The 18741-nt window shown below is 38.2% G+C and overlaps 1 protein-coding gene across 2 annotated transcripts in view; it reads left to right on the forward strand.

Annotated features, from left to right (window-relative positions):
- The first annotated feature begins 349 nt into the window (after window positions 1–349).
- Window positions 350–18741, forward strand: part of PSPC1 (paraspeckle component 1) — a 101793-nt gene continuing 83401 nt past the window's right edge. The window contains exons 1-2 of one of the 2 annotated variants that reach the window (XM_080798292.1): window positions 350–925; window positions 8169–8470. In XM_080798292.1, the coding sequence (XP_080654418.1) occupies window positions 560–925; window positions 8169–8470 (668 nt within the window). In that variant the 5' untranslated portion in view covers window positions 350–559. The remainder of the gene's footprint in view (window positions 926–8168; window positions 8471–18741) is intronic. The other variant, XR_013966530.1, reaches the window with a different exon arrangement.

Raw genomic sequence — 18741 nt, forward strand, 5'->3', positions numbered from 1 at the left:
GACAAATATCTTCTTATTCAATGCCATGTGTAAAATTTGCAAGTTTTTGTTTTTCCATAGTCATTGAGAATTGAGCTGGATATCTAAAAGAATATGGATATTCCCCCAAATCATTGGGTTTTCACACACTGGTGCACATATACAATTTTTCTCATAAGTGCAACCCAACAGTCAGCTAATTTATAAGGGTGGGAAACCGCATTTAGCGTAGCCTAGGAGGTGGTTTGGATCTGCAGCTCATGTAATATTGTGCTCATGCGCATGTTAGGTATCGTGCCGTTGGCGTGCAATAATGCGCAGGCGCGTTGGCTCCGGCGCCGGCCTTTGCGGAGGGGCGGGACTTACAGCCGGCTTCTCTTCTTGTAACTGCGGCTGGTGGCGGCGCCATTTTGAACGTGCAGCTACCGCAGCCGTGAGTCTGACCAGGCAGGGCAGCGCGTTAAGCGACCTGGTCGTCTTCTCTGACTTTTTTCCTTCTATATTCCGTATTTGTAGGTATATATAGAGGTACAGCTATAGCTCTAGAATTATATCCGGTATCTGAATTGAACTCACTAAGATGATGTTAAGAGGAAACCTGAAGCAAGTACGCATTGAGAAAAACCCGGCCCGCCTTCGAGCTCTTGAGTCCGCCGCAGGCGAGAACGAGCCGTCGGCCGCCATGGCCCTCGCGCTGGCGGGGGAGCCGGCGCCACCTGCCCCGGTGGCTCCGGAGGACCACCCCGATGAAGAGATGGGGTTCACCATTGACATCAAGAGCTTCCTCAAGCCGGGCGAAAAGACGTACACGCAACGCTGCCGCCTCTTCGTGGGGAACCTGCCCACAGATATCACGGAAGAGGACTTCAAAAGGCTCTTCGAGCGCTACGGCGAGCCCAGCGAGGTCTTCATCAATCGAGACCGTGGCTTCGGCTTTATCCGTTTGGTGAGTGTAGTGCCTGGCTGGCGGGGCTGTGAGGGGAAGGGGGCGTGAAGGGAGGCCCCTATGAGGAGCGGGGCGCCGCGGGCAGTCGTCCACGTTTTTCAGCCGCGGTGGAGAAAGCTCTTACCCCAGTTGCGGCCTTTGCTATGGCCTGTGAAAATCGCGGCGCCTCGCGTCCTTGTTTTTCCCGCCGCGCTGTATTGCCCTCTCACCCAGGGCAGCGTTTTAGCCCGGAATTTCCGATTAGTGGGCTCGGTTTGCCGTCGCTTCTGGGTTGCTGTTGCCAACGTTTTCTGCTCTGCGCGCGTCCGACTTCGCTTGCCCGGCGCTACATACGCTACGGCTAACCCGGCCCAGTTTGGGTTTCTGGTTCTCTGATTCCCACAAGGGTCAGGAACGTTTTGGGGTGAGACTTCTTCCAGGCAAAATTGTGTTGTAAGCGAAATAGATAATGAATTTGGAACGGAAGTTTCGGTCTTAAACCAGAAATTTCATTGGGCATGGAGGACCAACCAGCGGACTCGCTTCTTAAAAAATTTCCAAATCATTTCCTTGGTTGCAACCAGACTTGGATGCGTTTAACGGCAAACCATGTTTCTCACCTGACCTCAGCGCAGCCCACCTTTAACTGTTTTGTTCTTAAACTCTGCAATATTGGGACGGTGTTGAATTGTTAACGTATCTAATGTAGGCTGCTCTCTTCCCAAACATTCTGGACGTTTCCACGTGTTGGGGGGGGTATGAATTATATACTATTTTATTTTTTACGTGCACATTTTAATGCTAAAAGAGCATGCATTTTACTTTATAGTTTAAGCCTAAAAACTTTTCCAATAACATGCAAAATTTGTGCCTCCCTTAGTTTTTTGTTTTTGTTTTTGTTTTTTTAATTCAGAGAGAGGGGGTTTACTTTTGCAGGTCAAAATATCTACTTTATTTGGTTTTCCCATGTGCTTTGTGGTGAATTCCATCAGTGTCAGTTATATAGCTTTATTGTAATTCGTATTTAGATGCTGGATTTTTTTCCCAACAAAATATTTTTCTTGGAGACATTTTTACACAAAGACTTCTTATGTTGTATTGCTTTTCTAGTTTGACCCTCAAATTTTATGTGCATGGCAGTTTGTGGAAGCTTTATTACTGGAGTTTTAACATTCAAAATCGGGTTCTCTTCGTGATTGGCCAAGGCAAACTTTTAACATGTAGATAGAATTGGTTGTAATTTAATGACATTGTATTTTTTAGGGAGAACATTCGAACTTTTTTTTTTTTTTTTTAAGATTTTATTTATTTGACAGAGAGCTAGAGAGCACAAGTAGGCAGAGGGAGAGGGAGAAGCAGTCTCTCCGCTGCGCAGAAAGCGTGATGTTGAGCTGGATCCCTGGACCCTGGGATCATAACCTGAGCCAAAAGCAGCTGCTTAACCGACTGAACCACCCAGGTGCCCCTGAACATTTAAAATCTAAATGGCTTCAAGAGAAGGGTGTAAATCTTCACAGGGCATTATTAATAAGACCGGGAAATTTCCTTAAAATTGAGGTTAAGTAATCAGTGCATTTTGAACATGAAATTATAAATAATTATCTTTTGGATATTAGAGAAACTGTCATTTGGTAAAATTATTTTTGATACAATTACAAAAGTTATCTTAAAGGAATTTAGGTTTCTACAATGAAATATTTTAGGCAATTTTTAGTAAACGTTCCAAAAAGATGTTACTTAACATTTTCATAGTCTTTTTAGCCTCTGGCACCCTGTTGGTCTGTTTTAAAGTTGACATTCTGGAGAAAGAATGGTAGGCCTGGATTTCCTTTTGTTTTGGAAGCCTTACAGTACTTAAAAAGCCAGTAGTAAGCATTTTTTTTTTTTTTAGTAGTAAACATTTTGACATGAAAAAATCTTCTGTCTTTAAAGCTGCTAATAATCCTTTTTTTCTTTTAGTGTATTAGCCCTGTCTGATAGAACTTCTGCAGTGATGGAAATGCTATGTGTATGTGCTGTCCAGTGTAGTAGTTACTAGCCACATGTGACTGTTGAGCACTTGAAATGTGGCAGTTGTGCAGGAGAATTTAAACTTTAAATTTTATTTATTCTTAAATAGCCACGTGTGGCTAATGGGTATTTGCTTTTAGTTTCTTTAAAAAGAATAAAAAGTCTGTGGGATTATGAAATGGGGAGGTGAGGACTGCTCTTGTCTGCTCCTTCGGGATACGCTCCTCCAAATGTATTATGCGGTATTTTTTGTGTAGGCATGTTAAAAATAAGTCATTGGGAAATGAGAATTTAACTTACAAGGTTTGACTTTATGGATAGCTTTACTGTTCAATCTGAGCTCTATGATTAACAGGTACATTTAAAAGCCTTAAACATTTCTGAGCGATTATGTATCTTTTTCTACTTAGGGAAATCATAGTGTATACCTGATTTGAATGTAAGTAATGGTGTAGTGGCTCTAGTGTGTGGTGGTGGTGTAGTGGCCCTATAATAGTGGTATAATTTTATTTGATTTATATTTTTAGGTATACTTTTTTACTTGTTCAGCAATTAATCTTTAAAATTAAATAAATTTTCTTACATTGGTCGTTGTAGTTTTTTGGTTAATTGATGAGGTGAGACAATATTTTGGAGATGGTGCAGGGTCAGCATTGCTAGAATGTAATGGTGAGGAAAAGGAATTGAAGCATTTCCTCATAAGGTCCTAATCCATATTATGAATCCACAGTACATTAGGGTTGAAATTGTTTTAGATACATTTTGTGGAATTTTAGACCCCAAAACAACTTTTTTAGGATTTGACTGGTTACTGACATTAGATTCGCTAAACTAACTGAGAAGTTGGAGTGCATTGTTTAAAAAATTTGTTTATTTAAATGATCTCTACACCCAGTGAGGGGTTCAAACTGCAGACCCTGACTGAGATTAAGAGCCACATGGTTCTCAGACTGGCTCTGCCAGGAGTCCCAGTGGTGCATTTTAAAGATAGTTTAATATAGTTAAAACTGGTTGTTAGTTTGACCTGAACTCTGTTTCTGCTTTTATCTCCTCCCTCCCCTACTTTTAGTTTAGTACTAAAACCAGATTTCTGGAATGGTGATTCACAAAAGTGTGGATCCTTTCCGGCAGATTCACCTCTCTCTAGTGCACTTACGTTATTTTCCCTATCATTCATGCTAGCAATGCTGACCTTAGACCATCTCAAAAATCGTTAACTGGGATTTGTTAGAAATGCAAATTCTGAGACCCTACCCTAGATTAGATCTACTGAATCAAGTTGTGGGGTTAGGACCCAACAATCTTGTTTTTGTTTTTGTTTTCCTTTTAAATATTTTATTTATTTATTTATTTGACAGACAGAGATCACAAGTAGGCAGAGAGGCAGGCAGAGAGAGGGGGGAAAGCAGACTCCCTGCTGAGCAGAGGGCCTGATGCAGGGATAAGGGGATGTATGGTGTCTGTGGGTCTCAATCCCAAGACCCTGAGATCATGAGCTGAGCCACCCAGGGGCCCCAACAGTCTTGTGTTTTAATTAGCCCTCCATGTTGTTCTTATGCTTGCTAAGATTTGAGAACCACTATTGTAAATAAAGAGTTAAAAGAATTTACATTAATTTAGCCACTGGGGACTAAACGTTCTCCTCTTGGGGTTTTTGTTTTTAATAATGAAATGCTGTGTGCTTCTTACAGAATGTCAAATACTAGAGAAGATGTTGTAGAATCTCCTTAGTGGCCTGTCCAGCATATAATTTCAAGTGCTCTTTTAGTTCAGGGAAGTTTTCTAACTACAGTTTTAATTCTAGTGAAAGGTTGACCCCTAACACATTAAATGTAATCACTGTTAAACTTTTTTATGATTTTTGCATATCAAACCATACTGTACACATTTTGCTGTGATTTGAGGTTTTCATTTAATATCTTTTTGACCTCTTCTCATATCATTAGATTGATTTTTAATGACCATATTGTATTTCACAGTATGAGTGGACTGCCAGTTACCCAGCCAACTTCCTGTTGATTGACTTGAAGGCTGTTTCCATTTTGCATCAGTGGATTTCCTTGTACTTATTAATTTAGTACTGTTGGCAGTGGTCAATTTTAATCACTAGCAAACAATAAAAAGATCTGGTCTTTGGAAAGAGCCTTTTGAAAGGGTCCAATGGACATCATGAGATCCTAATTCAAGCAATCTCTATCTTGGGGTAGTCAGTTTCTTGTTATTTTTTATATTCCTTTTAAGTTGAAAACCTGTAGTTTTACTTTTTATGCAAAGTGATGTAGGGACACTAGCTGGAAGGAGGAATTTATAGTGTATTGGTAGTATGAATTATGTATAGATCTGGGGGTGAGTTACTTCAACCTGCTAGGCTTATTTCCCCATATGTGAAGAGGGATATTAACAACACACTTTGTAAGGTTGTTGATGAGGATAATGGAAGCTAATTGTGTGTGTGTGTGTATTTATATACATATATATGTATATTTATATGAAATAATGAATGGCTAGCATATAGTACCTACTTAGTAAAATTTACCTTGTTACCATTATTCTGTGGTATGAAGTAAAGAAATCTTTAGTTTCATTTCAAACATGTAATTTTAATTGATTTTACAGATAACTTCAGTACACATTTATAGCAGTGGTTCTTAAATGGGGTGGTTTTGTTTCCCGGGGGACATTTGACAGTGTCTGGAGACATTTTTCATTGTCTAAAGTGGGGGTTGTTCTACTGACTTAAACCTCCTGTAATGCACAGGACAGCTCCCCACAACAAGAATTATCTTGTCCATAATGTCAAGAGTGCTGAAGTTGAGAAATCCTGATGTAGAATTATTTAATGAAAAGTATAAATTTTGAAGAAGGATTATGGCTTTGAAAATTCATGACAGCATAAACATTTTATTTGGCCCAAAAGTAATTTAATTCATTGCTAACTGTAAAAAAAAAATACTTGATTTAACATAAAAATTGGGACTTCCTGCTTCTCTTGGGGAAATGATATATGATGTTGTGAATATACTTGACTGAATCTGAGCAAGAGATGCCCTCTGGAAGCACCTTTCAGTTTTATTTCATTTATTTATTATTTTCTTAAGATTTTATTTTTTAAGTAATCTCTACTCCCAGTGAGGGGGTTGAATACAACATCCCAAGATCCAGAGTGACATACTCTACCAACTGAGGCAGCCAGGTACCCACCACTGTTCAGTTTTAGAAAGTCCTCATCAGGTTCTCTTTATCCTCCTATCCTTTAACATTTTATTATGAAAAAATTTCAAATGTATAGTAATGAACATCCATTGATTCACTATCTAGATTCTCTAAGTTTTGTTATATATGTTTTTTTCACTTACCTATTCATCGTTCTCTACTTATCGGTTCTTGACTCTGAACACTCTAGCATGCTTATCATTAACTAGAGTACAGTATTACTTTTTTGAGATATTTGAAACCTGCATACAGCGAAATGCACAAATTTTAAGTGTACAATTTAGAAAAATAACATTTAATTCAAACTCTTATCAAGATAGAGAACATTATCATCCATAAAATTTCCTCATGCCTCTTGCCATTCCCAATCATACCCAACAGTATTTTAAAATCTACCTCTTAGAGTTGTTGGATTTTATGATATATTAGGTACAAAGTACCTATCCCTTGTTAGATATTTATTGAATGGTTGTTGGTACTTCTTTTTTTTTAGAGATTTTATTTTTTATTTTCAGAGGGAGATACAGTGAGAGGGAACACAAGCAGGGGGGAGTGGGATGGGGAGAAGCAGGCTTCCCGCTGACCAGAGAGCCTGATGCTGGGCTCCATCCCAGGACTCTGGGATCATGACCTGTGCCAAAGGCAGATGCATAGCGACTGAGCCACCCAGGTGCCCCTGTTTGTTGGTAATTTTAAGAGTAATTTAAATTAAAAAAATTTTTTAAGAGTAATTTCTATTTATTACTTTTGAAATTTTATTTATTTACTTTTTAATTATTTTTTAAAAGTTTTTATTTATTTATTTGAGAGAGCAGTGGGGAGTGGAGCAGAGGGAGAGGGAGAAGCAGGCCCCCCATTGAGCAGGGAGCCTGTTGCTGGGCTTGATTCCAGGACATTGGGATCATGACTTGAGCCGAAGGCAGATGCTTAACTGACTGAGCCATCCAGGTGCCCCTGAAATTTTATTTTTAAGTAATCTCTATGCCCAAGGTGGGGCTTGAACTTAAAACCCGGGTATCAAGTCACATGCCCTACTGACTTAGCTGGTTAGGCCCCCCAAGAGTAATTTTTAGAAATAGCTATTTTGAAAATCTGTAAAAAGGTTAGATTCATTTGTCTTTGTAAAATTAGTTCTGTAGATAGATTTTTGCATAATTGCAGTAATTTAAAGCTGTCGTTAATATTTTAGGTATTGAATAAGGATCTATTGTAACGTTAAGACTTTTTTCATAAGACAATATATTTGTTCTCTTACAGATGCATATAAAACTTCTTTCAGTTCTCTCTGGAGAGTTCTCACAACATAAAGAAAAAGAACATACCTATATTGAACTTCCAGTTTGTTGATTATGTTTAGATGTCTATATTCTATACCAGCGTTGAATTCTTCAAGAAGGAAGTTCCCTAGTGGTTTTAGCAATGAATGTATTTTCTAGTTTATAAATGCATGTGCACTTGATTTTTCTCTATAATGGGGAGAACACAAGGCCCATGAATGTACACGTTTGCTTCTCTCAGTATAATGGAGAAATGTGTAGTCCATGAAAGTATTTCAGAAGTGGTTATTAACATCTGATAGGAGTTTTCATAGATGATATAAGAAAGAAATAAAAAGGAAAGGGGATTTTCTTGCATTGGAGGGATGAGATGTTTTATTAAGATGTAAATACAAAAACGTGGAGTATATGGGAAATTATTCTGTTTTCAGTAATAGCTTCCAGTAACTGGTGCTTGGTCTCAAAAAGTAATTATTTTCTTTTAATACATGTAGGAGATTTTAAAAAGATTGCTTCAAATATTTAATAGCTGGTAAGTTCTGAATAGATAATCTTTTAGTGATGACTTGGGACATTGGGGTATTTAAACATACTATTTTTGAATAATTAGTACAATGCATGTGATACCAAAATCGAATGACACAAAAACAAAGTGACCCTATCTGCCATTTCTAAAAGCTACCCAGCTCTTCTCCCTAGAAACCGTTATTTAAAATTATTTGTGTTACTATCATCTTTAAAAAGTGATTTTTCCTCCTAAAAAGGAATCCAGAACACTGGCTGAAATTGCGAAAGCAGAGCTGGATGGCACCATTTTGAAGAGCAGACCTCTTCGAATTCGTTTTGCTACGCATGGAGCAGCCCTAACTGTCAAGAACCTTTCGCCGGTTGTTTCCAATGAGCTGCTAGAGCAAGCATTTTCCCAGTTTGGTCCTGTAGAGAAAGCCGTTGTGGTTGTGGATGATCGTGGTAGAGCTACAGGAAAAGGTTTTGTAGAATTTGCAGCAAAACCTCCTGCACGAAAGGCTCTGGAAAGATGTGGTGATGGGGCGTTCTTGCTAACAACGTAAGTTTTAAACATCTCATCATCCTTCTGTACAGTTGCAAATGGGCTTCTCTCTGTTCTGAACTTCTGTCTTTCCTTGTACAGTTCATACTGTTTTGGCATATGGGTAAGTAGGTGTTGAATAAATATTCACTGAATATAAATAAGGAATGTTTATGTATCTCCAGGAGGCAGGAGTCATACTTCATACTTCAGTGTATTGATTCATACTTGAATCTTAGAAAAGTTTTCTATTAACGATTTTCATTCAGCTGAGTATCTGTTATATGCAAAGGAAAATTTTATATTTAAATAATGGATGAATGACATTATAATCAACTTTTTAAATGCTTTTTTTAAAGTTTTAGTGGAACTGGATTTGTTATGTATTATTAGGTTGCTTACAGAATTTCTGGAAATTCAAGAGAATCGAGCTTTGATGCTATGCTTTCAGCAGAAATATAGCTAAAAGTAATGCCCAACCTCTTCATGAGATTGATAAATGCATAATTTTCATGAATTAAAATGCACCCAATTTTATTTTATTTTATTTTATTTTTTAAGACTTTATTTGACAGAGAGAACACAAGTAGACAGAGGGGTAGGCAGAGGGAGAGGGAGAAGCAGGCTCTCCGCAGAGCAGGGAGCCTGACCTGGGGCTCGATCCCAGGATCCTGGGATCATGACCTGAGCTGAAGGCAGCCGTTTAACTGACTGAGCCACCCGGATGCTCCAAAATGCACCCAATTTTTTTTTTTTTTAAGATTTTATTTATTTATTTGACAGAGATCACAAGCAGGCAGAGAGAGAGGAGGAGGCAGGCTCCCTGCTGATCAGAGAGCCCGATGTGGGGCTCGATCCCAGGACCCTGGGATCATGACCTGAGCCGAAGGCAGAGGCTTGACCCACTGAGCCACCTAGGCGTCCCTGCACCCAATTTTAAATATAAAACACAATGAGTTTCAACAAGTGAATGTACTATGTAACTTAGAATCACAGTCAAATAGAGAACATTTTCATCATCCAAAAAAGTTCCTTTATGTTCTCTTGCAGTTATTCTCCACCCCTTAACCTTGTCCTAGATAGCTACTCATCTTTCTGCACTCCTGTAAATTAGTTTTGTCTTTTCTAGTTATTTCATATAAATGAAATAGTATATACTCTTTTGTGTTCCTTCCTTCCTTTCCTTTTTTAAGTTTTTATTTATTTATTTGAAAGAGAGAGAGAGCATGAGCAGGGCAGAGGGAGAGGGACAGGCAGACTCCTAGCTGAGCAGGTAGCCTGACTTGGGGCTTGATCCCAGGACTCTGGGATCATGATCTGAGTTGAAGGCAGACACTTAATTTAGTTGACAGAGCCACCAAGGCGCCACCTGTTTGATTTCTTTTGCTTAGCATAATATTTATGCTATTTCATCCATACCATTGTATTAGTGTTTTGTTCCTTTTTATGGCTGAGTTTTATACCATTATGTGTACATAATCATAGTTTGGCCAGTGATCTAAGGGTTGGTCAATGTTCAAGTTGTTTCTAACTGTTGGCAATTTTGAATAAAGGTTTACACAAATGAACATTTGTGTAAAGGCTTCTTGTAAACATTATGTTTTCATGTGGCTTGGGTAATATTTAGGGGTAAATGGCTGAATTTTCAGCTTTATAAGAAACTGCCAAATTATGTTCCAAAATAGTTGTACTGTTTCACATTCCTACCAGCAATGAGTGGGAGAGAGTTCTAGGTTAGTTGTTCCATACCTTCACCAACACTTGATATTTTTAGTCTTTTGGATATTCTAGTGAGTATGGGAACTTCTCATGGTTAGTTTAAACTTTTATTTTACTAACTACTAATGATTAGCAACTTTTCATGTGCTTTTTGGCTATTTTTATATCTCTTATGAAGTGTCTGTTGAAATTTTTTGCCTATTTTTTAACTGGGAAGTTTGTCTTACTGAATTAAAACATCTGGATACAGGTCTGTTTTATGATGATTTCTCCCAGTCTGTGGCTTGCTTTTAAATTTTCTTAGTAGTGTTCTGCAGAAAGCAGAAGTGAAGTATAATTTATCATTTTTTTTTTCTTTTCTGACTTGTGCTTTTTGGGTCCTTGTATGAAATTTCTGCCTCTCCCAAGGTAGCAAGTTTTTCTTGTGTTTTCTTGAGACATTTTATAGTTTCTTTTTTAAATTTATACCTGTGGTCCATTTTGAGTATGATATGAGATAACAATTCATTTTTTTCCCATACAGATACCCATTTGTTTAAGCACAAGTAATTGAAAAGATGATTTCTCCTTTTTAAATCTTTTATCTTTATCAAAAATCTTGAGGGGAAAAATCTGCATTATTTTTTGTTTCATTGATCTGTGTGTCCGTTATACCAGTACCTTTTTAAAAAAGATTTTATTTTATTTTATTTTAGATTTTATTTATTAGAGAGAGTGAGCATATGAGAGCAGGGTGGGGGGAGTTACTGAATAGAGAGGGAGAAGCAAGCTCCTGGCTCATCAGGAAGCCCCTGAACCAAAGACAGATGCATAACTGACTGGGCTGCCCAGGCACCCCTTAAAGATTTTATTTTTAAGTAATCTCTACACCCAACATTGGGCTTAAATTTATAGCCCTGAGATCAAGAGTTGCCTGCTCTACTGACTGAGCCAGTCAGGTGTGCCCCACACAAATGCTCTACTTTCTTAATTACTTTATGCTAAAGCTTGAAATTAGGTAGTATCACCTAACTTTTTTTTTTTTTTAATTGTTCTGGATATTGTTGTCTTGTATATCCTTACTTACTTTATCTATCCATCCATTTATTTCTCAATTTTAGTATAGTTAATGTACAATGTTATATTAGTTTCAGATTATTTTTACTGATTTTAAAATCAACTTGTCAATAAAAAAAAGTTCTGCTGGGTTTTCGATTAAAATTGCCTTGAATGTACAGGTCATTGGAGGGAATATTGACATCTTCACAATACTGACTTTTCTATCCATTTACTTAAAAATACTTGTCAGTAATAGTCATGAAACCTCTTGCCATATTAACATGCCATTCCTTTCAGTTTGCCCACAGCAAAGTTCTTGATGTTCATCCTTAGTCTTTACACTGGATTTGATATAAAAGTTCCTTAGTTGATTATTGTATTGATTCCTTTTATCTCTGTTAGTAATAAAATGTGCCCATTTACTGTATTATTGGTTGGAATCATGGAAATATTTTAGGGTTTGGGGAACTGGCTACAAAGACAATTTAAAACATCTGTTTTTGGCCCCACAGCTTAGTTGTGTGATTTTTTTTTTTAAGATTTTTTAAGATTTTAGGCCTTGTTCCATTTTATTCACCTTTTGCTAAGATGTTATCTTCTCAGAGAAGTAGTTTCTTCTTTTTTTCTCAAAGATTTTATTTATTTATTTGACAGAGATCACAAGTAAGGAGAGAGGCAGGCAGGGGGCGGGGGAAGCAGGCTCCCTGCCAAGCAGAGAGCCCGATGCAGGGCTTGATCCCAGGACCCCAGGATCATGGGCAGAGGCTTAACCCACTGAGCCACCCTGGTGCCCCTCAGAGAAGTAGTTTTATCTTGAAACAGTCATCCCCTCTGCAACATCACTTATAGTCTTCTCTCTCAGTTTATTTTTTTTCATAGCATTTACTGTTTTAATTTGTATGTCTTTCTCTGCAGTAGAATTTATAAGTTCCATAAGGGCAGGGGTCTGTCTTGTTCAACATTATGTAATCCTAACACCTATGTTCTTCTTCTTTTTTTAAATTAAATTTACTTTAATTTCAGTATAGTTAACATACAGTGTTATATTAGTTTTGTGTGTACAGTATAGTCATTCAACAGTTGTGTGTCTTACTCAGTGTTCATAAAAATAAGTGTGCTCTTACTAATCCCCTTCACCTATTTCACCCATTATACCCCCCTCCCAATCATCTGTTTGCTGTAGTTAGAGTCTGTTTTTTGGTTTGTCTCTTTTTTTCCCTTTGTTTTTTCTTAAATTCCGCATATGAGCGAAATCATATGGTATTTGTCTTTCTCTGACTTACTTTGCTTAGCATTACACTGTCTTAGCACCTGTAGTGTCATAATTCCTGGCCACAAACTAAGCTAATAATAGTTATTTAATGAAGGAAGGAAGGACCTAAAGCAATAGGCAAGGCATAAGATTAGTATTTTTTCCACTGCAGGCTTTGATTAATTGGTATTTTTTTAAAGTTACATCCAGGCATTGGGAAATATTTAACTATTTTTTACAGGTAGCTTTTGGAATCACTTAAAAACAGTTTTGAGGGAATGGACAAATTGTTGAACACTGTACTGTCTGTCATATTTCATAATCATGATCATAGTCATAAGCATTTGGATTCTCATAGCACTATTATTCCATTTTTTAGGTGAGAAAAGTGGCCAAGAGATGTTAAGTAATTTGTGTAAGATTGCACAACTGATAAATGGAGGATTTTAGTCTGACACTGTATCCCTTGCTTTTCATTTTATGCTGTAAGTGGAATTTTTTTTAAAGATTTTATTTATTTATTTGAGAGAGAGATAGTGAGAGAGAGCATGAGAGGGGAGAAGGTCAGAGGGAGAAGCAGACTCCTTGCTGAGCAGGGAGCCCGATGTGGGACTCGATCTTGGGACTCTGGGATCATGACCTGAGCTGAAGGCAGTAGCCCAACCAACTGAGCCACCCAGGTGCCCTACAAGTGGAATTTTTTATAATCTCTCCTTGCTGAGAACGTTGTTAGTTAAACCTTCTAATGGAATTCAGGATGCTCTTTTCCCTGTTTGAGTGGCTGGAATCAACTGAAATGTAACCTCACGTAATTTCCTCACTGCCTTATCTAAAGTGGGCTCTCTCTATTAATTCTTTCTTGACAGCATTATATTTTTCCTTCTTAGCTCTTAAAATTATTTGTTTACTCATTCTTTTTGTATTTGTTTTGGTTTTTTAGAACACTTCAGGGATTGTTTTGTTTACCCTGATTCTCTAGCGGAAGGTAGGGTTGTCTTGGTACATTTTGGGTAATCAAGTATTTATTGACAGACTGACTCTCAGATGTCAAGAATAATACAAGTGATTTATAAGAGTGGTATCATAGGGATTTAATTTCTAAGTGTAGACTTCTTGTGTAATCAAAATTTCTCTTGGAAATACTTCTATCTCTCTTTTTAAAAATTTATTTATTTGAGAGACAAAGAGAAAAGGGGGAGGGATAGAGGAAGAGGGACAAGCAGACTCTCCACTTAGTGCAAGTCTGAGGCAAAGCTTGATTCCAGGACCCCCAAGAACATGACTTGAGCTGAAACCAAGAGTCGGATGCTTAACCTGTGGAGCTACCTAGGTGCCCCGAAATACTTTTAAATTGTTATAAGGTGCTGTATACTATATGCAGTTTTAGGTAAACAGTTTTGTACAGTGTATGTAATGACCAATGCATATTATGCAAACATATGTGTTGATTAAATATTTATGCTATTTTGAAATTACAAAAAAGAAAGATGGCAGGAAATAAAAGAGAATTTAAAACCTTCATCCAGGGGCGCCTGGGTGGCTCAGTGGGTTATAGCCTCTGCCTTCAGCTCAGGTCATGATTTCAGGGTCCTGGGATCGAGCCCCGCATCGGGTTCTCTGCTCAGCGGGGAGCCTGCTTCCCTTCCTCTTTCTCTGCCTGCTTCTGCCTACTTGTGATCTCTGTCAAATAAATAAATAAAATCTTTAAAAAAAATAAAAACCTCATCCATGATAATAATGGTGTGTTTATATCTTTAAACATTAGAATCACACTTAGAGCAGAGATGCTCAGGCCCTAGAGCTACATAGGAATTGAGTAGGCATGATGCTAGCTGCTCATTAAAATTTCTCTCTCTAGCTTTTCTTGTTTTTTGTTTTTTTTTTTTAAAGAATTTTTTGTTTTTAATTATTTGTCATGGGTTGTGGGGGGAAGAAGTCAAGCAGGGGGATCAGCAGGCAGAGGGAAAAGCAGGCTCCCCACTGAGCAAGGAGCCTGATACGGGGGTTGATCTCAGCATCCTGGGACCACGACTTGAGCTGAAGGCAGACCCCTAACCCACTGAGCCACTCAGGTGTCCCTGTTCCGTATTTTTTCCCCCTATGGACCATTACAGGTTAAGTTAAATAAAGATACAGTGTTGTTTTTACTACTTGCTAACTGATACCCTAAAAATGATACTGTAGTCGTTCCCGTAGAAGCTCTTGCTGCTTCACCCTGTACTTTTTATTGTAGAGATGGCTTCTTTTCTTAAACCTGATGACCTAGCCTTGGCTAGTTTCAAACTTTTATTCTGCAGCTTCCTCACCTCTCTTAGGCTTTATAGAGTTGAAGAGAGTTAAGCCCTTGCTCTAGGTTTTGGCATAAGGGAATGTTGAGGCTAGCTAGTTTGATCTGTCAAGACCACTGAAACATCATATCAGCAGTAATTAGTAATTTTTAAAAAAATATTTTATTTATTTATTTGAGAGAGAGCACGAGAAGGGGTAGAGGGAGAACCAGGTTTCCTGTCGAAGGGGAGCTCAGTCCCAGGACCCAAGGATCCTGACCTGAGCCAGACGCTTAACTGCTGAGCAACCCAGGCCACCCCTGTAATGTTTTGTTTCCATATTCGTGTGTTCACTAGAGTAGCACTTCAAGGACTTGTTCCTTTGCAGTCACAATGTGCCTCAAGTCCTGTACAAGAGGCCCTAGCTTTCAGTCTGTCTCAGCTTTTGGCATACCTTCCTCACTAAGTTTAATCATTAATTGCTTTTTATTTATAGTGAGAGGTACAAATTTTTATCTTTGACTTGAACACTTAGAGGCCATTGAAGGGTAGTTTATTGGCCTAATTTCAATATTGTTGTGTCTCAGGGAGTAGGGAGACACCCAAAGAGAGGGAAAGATAGGAGAACATCTGGTCATTGGAGCAGTCAGAACACGCATAACATTTACCGGGTAAGTTTGCAGTCTTTTATGGGTGTGGTTCATGTCACACCTGAAACAATTACAATATTGACATCAAAGATCACTGATAATGGATGACCCTAACAAATGTAATAATGAAAAAATTTGATATACTGTGACAATTATTAAGATGTGACACAGAGACACAAAGTGAGCAAATGCTATTGAAAAAAATGATGCCAATTTGCTCGATGCAGGGTTTCGAAAACCCTTGTATTTGTAAGAAATGCAGTATCTGTGAAACCCAGTAAAGCAAAGCACAATGAAAGTGTGGTATTGCCTATATGTTACCTAATATACAGTCTATATTGAAATTTCTCCTGTTCCCTTGCAGTGTCCTTTATAACTTTGTAATCTATTCAGTCACTGATCGCACATTGAATTTGGTTTTTACGGCTGTGATTTCCTTTTATCTTAAGTTTCCCAAATGACAAAAATGTCAGTGTCGTGATACTGACATTTTTGAAGAGTCCAGGACAAGTGTTTTTCAGAATTGCTTCATTTTGGATTTGTTTTCCTCGTAGACTTTTGAGGGTTTATACTGTTAAACTCTTAGTTTTGTAGGAGCAGATTCCAAGACATTTTATTTTAGACTGTTGCCTTTATATCACTAACCTACTTTGGGATTTATTTATTTATTTATGTTTCTCCTGATTAGTAAGCATCTTTTTTTTTCTATGAAGTTTTCCTGACTCTTATATTTGAGTCTTTTTGATATTATTAAAAATGCACGGGGGCGCCTGGGTGGTTCAGTCGGTTAAAGCCTTTGCCTTCGGCTCAGGTCATGATCCCAGGGTCTTGGGATCAAGCCCCGCATCAGGCTCTCTGCTCAGCGGGGAGCCTGCTTCACCCTCTCTCTCTCTGCCTCCCTCTCTGCCTCCTTGTGATCTCTGTCTGTCAAATTAAAAAAAAAAAAAAAATGCACGGGGCACCTGGGTGGTTCAGTGGGTTAAAGCCTCTGCCTTCAGCTCAGGTCATGATCCCAGGTCCTGGGATCGAGCCCCACATTGGGCTCTCTGCTCCATGGGGAGCCTCCTTTCTCTTTGTCTACCTCTCTGTCTACTTGTGATCTCTGTCTGTCAATAAATAAATAAAATCTTAAAAAAATGCATAGTATTTCATTATAGCTATGCCAGACTTAATTATTCATTTTTGGACACTAGACATTCCATTATTAGACATTTAGGTTGTTTCCCTTTTTTGCTGTAGTAACTAACTTGTGGCAAACATTATGGACCATAGATGTTTGGTTGCTCTTTGTTTCGTGGGTACAGTTGTTTTTTTTTTTTAAAGATTTTATTTATTCATAGACAGAGATAGCAGAAGCAGGGGGAACAGCAGGTAGAGGGAGAAGCAGGCTCTGCACCAAGCATGGAGCTGGATTTGGGACTCGATGCCAGGACCCCTGGATCATGACCTCAGTGGGAGGCAGACGCTTAAGTGGCTGAGCCACCCAGGCACCCTAGATTTTTTTTCTTAAGTTTTTAAAAAAGCTTTTTAAGTAGTCTCTGGACTCAGTGTGGAGCTTGAACTCAGAACCCCGAAATCAAGAATTGCATGCTCCATTGACTGAGCCAGTTAGGTGCCCCTTCTGGGTTTAGACTTCTATGGCGCAAATGTAGTCTGGAATTTCCATGGAAAAAGCTTAAGTAAATAGCTTACTTTTTTTTTTTTTTTTTTTTTTTTTTTTTGGTAACCCAAACTTTATTAGAAAATCAAAGATTCATGAGGGTAAGATTAATTGTAGAGAGTAACTTTGAAGGAAACCTCTTAATCTGTGTTATATGATGTAGCTGAAATCCTTGCTTTGTGTAGCATTACTTTATTTGCTAATTATTTGTTGCTTTTATTTTTCTTTTTGAGAGAAAAAATGTTTTGCTTCTTATACCACTTCTCTTAAGAATCTTAAGTTACAGTTCTATGCTTTCTTTTTAATCATGAGGGAGACATTTTTTAGGGCTGACAGCTAGATATTTAAATAATCTTTTTTTTTTTTAAAGATTTTTTTTTTTTTTGACAGAGAGAGAGAGAGGTCATGAGTAGTCAGAGAGGCAGGCAGAGAGAGAGGGGGAAGCAGGCTCCCTGCTGAGCAGAGAGCCTGATGCGGGGCTCGATCCCAGGACCCTGGGATCATGACCTGAGCTGAAGGTTAACCCACTGAGCCACACAGGTGCCCCTTAAATAATCTTTTGTTGGTAATCAGAGACAAACTAAATCTTTTTATTTTATTATTATTATTTTTAATGTATTGACAAAGATTTAAAAATACCCAGTGAGTGAAAGTGAAGTTACACTGAGTATTTTCTTACTCCTGGCACTGATGAAAATTGGTTACTCTGTTTCTGGGAGGGATTTAGTTACTGAGTATAAAAACCTTAAGATTCTTTGACTGTTGGAGGTATATGTTAAGTAAATATTTTGACTCAAAGATTTGGTGTATCACTTTATATGTGGTTTATCACTTTATTTCTAATAACAAAATATTGACCAAATCTGAATTTCTTTTTTTTTTTTTTTAAAGATTTTATTTATTTATTTGTCAGAGAGAGAGAGAGAGAGTGAGCATAGGCAGACAGAGTGGCAGAGGGAGAAGCAGGATCCCTGCGGAGCAAGGAGCCCGATGTGGGACTCGATCCCAGGACGCTGAGATCATGACCTGAGCCGAAGGCAGCCGCTTAACCAACTGAGCCACCCAGGCGTCCCCAAATCTGAATTTCTTAATAGAGAATTAAGTAGATCATATTTTAGTGGATTAGTATATAGTTATTTTGTGAATATTTCATGACACCAGGAAATGCAACACTCCTAAAAAGAATTTCTTTATTATAATTTTTTTTAAAGATTTTATTTATTTATTTGACAGACAGAGGTCACAAGTAGGCAGAGAGGCGGGGGGGGGTGTGGGGGGAAGCAGGCTCCCTGCTGAGCAGAGAGCCCGATGTGGGGCCAGATCCCAGGACCCTGGGATCATGACCAGAGTGGAAGGCAGAGGCTTTAACCCACTGAGCCACCCAGGCGCACCTATTATAATTTTTAAAGTAGTTTCTATGGGGCTCCAGCTCATGACCCTGAGATCAAGAGTCACGTGCTCAAATGACTGAGTCAGTTAAGCTCCCTGAAAAATTTTTTTTAAAGGGTAGTAGACTAGCGGTTGCCAGAGGTTCAGGGAAATGGGGAATTGATAGCAAATGATAATTAGGGTTTCTTTCTAGGGTAATGAAAATGTTCTGGCATTAGATCATAGTGATGGTCATACATACTAAAGCCCTCTGAACTCTACACTTTAAAATGGTGAATTTTATGGTGTGTGAATTATATTTCAATAAAAATACA

This window comes from Martes martes (assembly GCF_963455335.1).
Source record: "Martes martes genome assembly, chromosome: 3".
NCBI lineage: Eukaryota > Metazoa > Chordata > Mammalia > Carnivora > Mustelidae > Martes > Martes martes.